The sequence below is a fragment of the Trachymyrmex septentrionalis genome, unplaced genomic scaffold, assembly GCF_001594115.1.
Source record: "Trachymyrmex septentrionalis isolate Tsep2-gDNA-1 unplaced genomic scaffold, Tsep1.0 scaffold178, whole genome shotgun sequence".
In the NCBI taxonomy this organism is placed as follows: domain Eukaryota; kingdom Metazoa; phylum Arthropoda; class Insecta; order Hymenoptera; family Formicidae; genus Trachymyrmex; species Trachymyrmex septentrionalis.
This window is the reverse complement of record NW_017304949.1, coordinates 891,829-895,915: the sequence shown is the minus strand read 5'-3', so window position 1 is coordinate 895,915 and position 4,087 is coordinate 891,829. Positions and strand designations below refer to the sequence as shown.

The window sequence follows — 4,087 nt, the reverse complement described above, 5'->3', positions numbered from 1 at the left end:
TATATATATATATAATCCTATAAAACATTCTTATATACATATTAATAAGAAAAAATAAAATAATTTATCAAACTATCTGCAAATTACATATCTATGTACTAGCATAAATAATTAATCAATTTTAATGATCTTCAAAAAGTTAACTACAATACAGAATTATAACACAATAAATATCGATAAATATCGCGTGAGAAGACATAATTGATTATAAACAATCTAAAAGGATGATTCTGCATTGTTCCATTTTTATCACGTATTATATCATTTGTGTGTATCAACTTTTTGATAACATAATATTATTGTCCTCGCAGCTATTAGGAAGCAGAAGTGAAAGAAATATATCTGGAGAATATATCTCGAGATTATATCGGCAGGTATGTGAATGTATATCGCGGTAAAGTATTAAACAGACTTATCGAAAATGTTCCCTATATGGAAAGAAAAAAATAACTACAAATCATTTTTACATACATATTTTCAGTACTGTTATAAAAAAGTTTTTCTTTTCATAAATTCATTATCAATTGGAGATTGTTCTATTGCGATAGATAGAATCTACGTCTCTTCAAGAATGGAACAACATTACAAAATTTACGCCCTACTTTGTTTTATATTTTTTGAAATGTTCATCACTATCTAACGTATCATATAATAAGGCGTTTTCGATGTTTGGCTTCCTTTGCATATAGCGAAGAAGTGTTTTTTTTTTCCGAATCCTTCGTACATGACGGATCAGCTATTATGACTAGCTTGACGATCTCAAAGGCACCTGCTTCTCTGTCACTAATTTTTCATCATCTGTGTATGCAACAGGATAAAAAGATAATATAAAGTCGCGAAGGAATTACAAATTTAATTTCCATCAAACATTTCCATAAAACATAATATAATCACGGATATTTCCATATGAAATTATTCTTTAGAGAATAATATAAGAGAGCTATATGTAACATAAACATAAATTTTATATACACTCATATATACAACACATATATATATTTTTTATATAAAATCTATTAATTCCTCTTAATGTGTGTTTTTTTCTCTTTTTTGGGGAGGGGGAGAGTGGGAGGGGGAAGGAGAGCAGTAAAGACTAATGGAGTTGCAGGTTCCCACCAGATCTCACCAAGACGTTTACTATGAATACGGTCAACGTAATGCCACAAATGTTTTGAATTCTTTGATTAGTCAATTCGTAAAATTCTTTCCTGTAATTGGTCAATCAAATATTTCTAAGCACTTATAGTGAGATTTTGACCGTATCCTATGTGTATTAATCACTACACTGAATTTTTTATGCAAAAATGTACGCAGTTTATGTGCGTCTGTGTCCGTTTTTAGACTATATGTACTTATACAGTATAACCTTTAATTAAACGAACATTGTTATAAGTCGCAGGTTAATCATGCTCTATATATACAATATATATATAAATTGTACAAGCATGACTAATCCAAAATAATGTTGTCTCATGCTCAGAAAACATATCATTTAGTTTTATTTTGTACATATTTGTTTAAATAAATACATACGAATAATTATCACATGAAGTTATCCTCGGCTTTATGCCTTTTTTTATATATAATTGGAAATCACGGCTTATCTTTTATTTGCACGATACAGGATGATAGAACTTATATTTTATACAAAATACCTTAAATATTACCTTCCTGAAATAACGTAGAGCGTCAATGGTGTCTCAAAGCTGCCGGAAAATAAGAATGTTCCGTTTTCTCCGCTATAGCTTCCTACACAAGTTATTTTTACATAATATATTGCCAGATGTGACATTATAAGGATATTGAAAACGTCTATTTTGTGCTTTTATCAGGACAATTTTGAAGATTATTGACTTCTTTTTAGCAATATACGAAAAGTGAAATAAGCCGATATTTCCTTGCTCACATATTACTTTGATGTCAATACGATATAGTTATCATTTACCCAATTTACAGTCAAAATTTCAATTTCTAATGTATGCAAAATCATATCTGCATCATTCTCTTTTACAGAAAGAATATAGAGGCAATTTATCCATTAAATTAATGGAAATAAGCCTCTCTAGCGCAAGATTCTTTTTACACTGATGTCAATCAGGCATCGCATCATGTTGTGACGACGTAATCATACTGTAATCATTAATATAATGTTCGTCTAAGTATCCATCTTACACTACGCCGATTCTATATTTCGTATTCGATTTACGATGCCACAGTAATGCTATATGGCATTAGAATTCGTTCTATATGTACAGACACAGAGCGTTTAATAATCACGGCACCATTGCCTGATAACTACTGTCTAGCATAATCCATAACACTTTCGGCATTTTCTTTCTCGATGAATTTTCGTTATCAATAATTTGGTTATATTCAACGATACCATACGTGGATCGCGAATAAACAGTCTTCTCATCCGCCGAATTTCTCTCGAAACTCGGCTCGTGGCAGCATTTAACTTTTTGAGTGTACATTTGTTTTTTGTGCCTTCTTCTTTCGTGCTGCCAGCATATCGTAGAAAGGATTGTGCGATATACTTTGTCTGAAAATGAATAATAATGTTTGAATAATTTTTACACAATTTTGCTTTGTACTTTACTGTAAAAGAATGCAACAATATAAAGTACAAGCATGTAAAATTGTAATTTATTTGTCATTTCAACTTACCGCACGCATTTGATCCATTCATCCTTTTCTTCATCGGTAGCTGCAGACATTCGGTACACCGTATGTTTCCCTAATTATAAATAATTGTAAACAAATATTGGATTAATATATAAGTATATAATGTGTTGAATCCTTTTATGTTAATTAATTAAACTAAATTAAATTTTAAGCAATCGTACCTTCGACGACTTTTCCTTCGCTATCAGTCTTGCATGCTTTTATAAACTCGGAACCAGCAGCATACAATTCGAAACAGTGAGGTTTATGCCGGTCTTGAATCTCTCGAACTTGAATATTCTCTAGCGGAATGATACCGCGTGGTTCCTTGTCTGTTGTATACTCGAAATAGTATAAACAATTATCGTTCAATATGAACCATCGCCTCTTCCAACTCTTGTAACGTCCGCCTGTAACAATAAAATACAGAATATATAGAATTAAGAACCTATAATTTTCATAGAGATGTTATTTACCTGCTGTCTCCATCAGGGCAGCAGAAGGACAAAGTGATACAATGTAAGAATAAACGTTCTTTTAATGATGAATGTGACAAAAATTGAGAAGTATTTTACGAAATATCGAGCTTTATCTTTTTTTTTTATTATATCAAAAACTTTTGTGAAACGAAATCAAACGAATGCATGTGTATACACACGCACGCACGCACGCACGCACGCACGCACGCACGCACGCACGCACGCACGCACGCACGCACGCACGCACGCACGCACGCACACACACACACACATACTATAGTATATAGAGTGTCCCATTTTACAATAATGCATTAAGATTTCGTAAAAATTATGGTAGACACGGAAACATAATAAAAACAAAAGTTATATGGTTCGGCGGGGGACATAAGAAGGTACCATTGATTTGACCTTGGGTAGCGTCATCAAGGTCAGATCAAGGTCACATTGATTTTTTTAATGGAACACCTTATTTTTGATGGCAGAATTTAATAGCTGGTGTCAAGAGCTTTTCAAAACACTGTAATAAAGTTATTTTTCATTACTTACTTTTCGAGTTACAAGGCTTGAAAGTTACAGTCAGATACCTTGCGTAATGCTAATGCCGGTGGTACTGTAATTTTCGAAAAGTAAGCAATGAAAAATAAATTTATTATAGTGTTTTGGAAAGCTTTCGGGATAAGCTACAAGAATATGTAATGAAAAATAGGGAGTTCCATTTAAAAAAATCGACGTGACCTTGACCTGACCTTGGCAACGCCACCCAAGGTCAAATCAATGGTACCTTCTTATGTACCTCTCCGAATCATATAACTTTTGTTTAAAATATTTTTCTGTATCTACCATAGTTTTAGAAATCTTAATACTATTTAAAAATCTTAGAAATCTTAAAATTATTTAAAATGGGACACTGCATATAACACGCATGCGCGCGCGCGCACGCACGC

At 32.3% G+C, this 4,087-nt stretch overlaps 1 protein-coding gene across 2 annotated transcripts in view; it reads right to left on the bottom strand.

The window, feature by feature from the left end:
* Positions 1-1,054: 1,054 nt before the first annotated feature.
* The window catches only part of LOC108746562 (cytohesin-1), a 20,155-nt gene continuing 17,122 nt past the window's right edge, over positions 1,055-4,087 (bottom strand). For both annotated transcript variants that reach the window (XM_018483411.1, XM_018483410.1), the window contains 3 exons: positions 2,847-3,074; positions 2,668-2,737; positions 1,055-2,542 (listed from right to left, as the gene is read on the bottom strand). In XM_018483411.1, the coding sequence (XP_018338913.1) occupies positions 2,455-2,542; positions 2,668-2,737; positions 2,847-3,074 (386 nt within the window). In that variant the 3' untranslated portion in view covers positions 1,055-2,454. The remainder of the gene's footprint in view (positions 2,543-2,667; positions 2,738-2,846; positions 3,075-4,087) is intronic.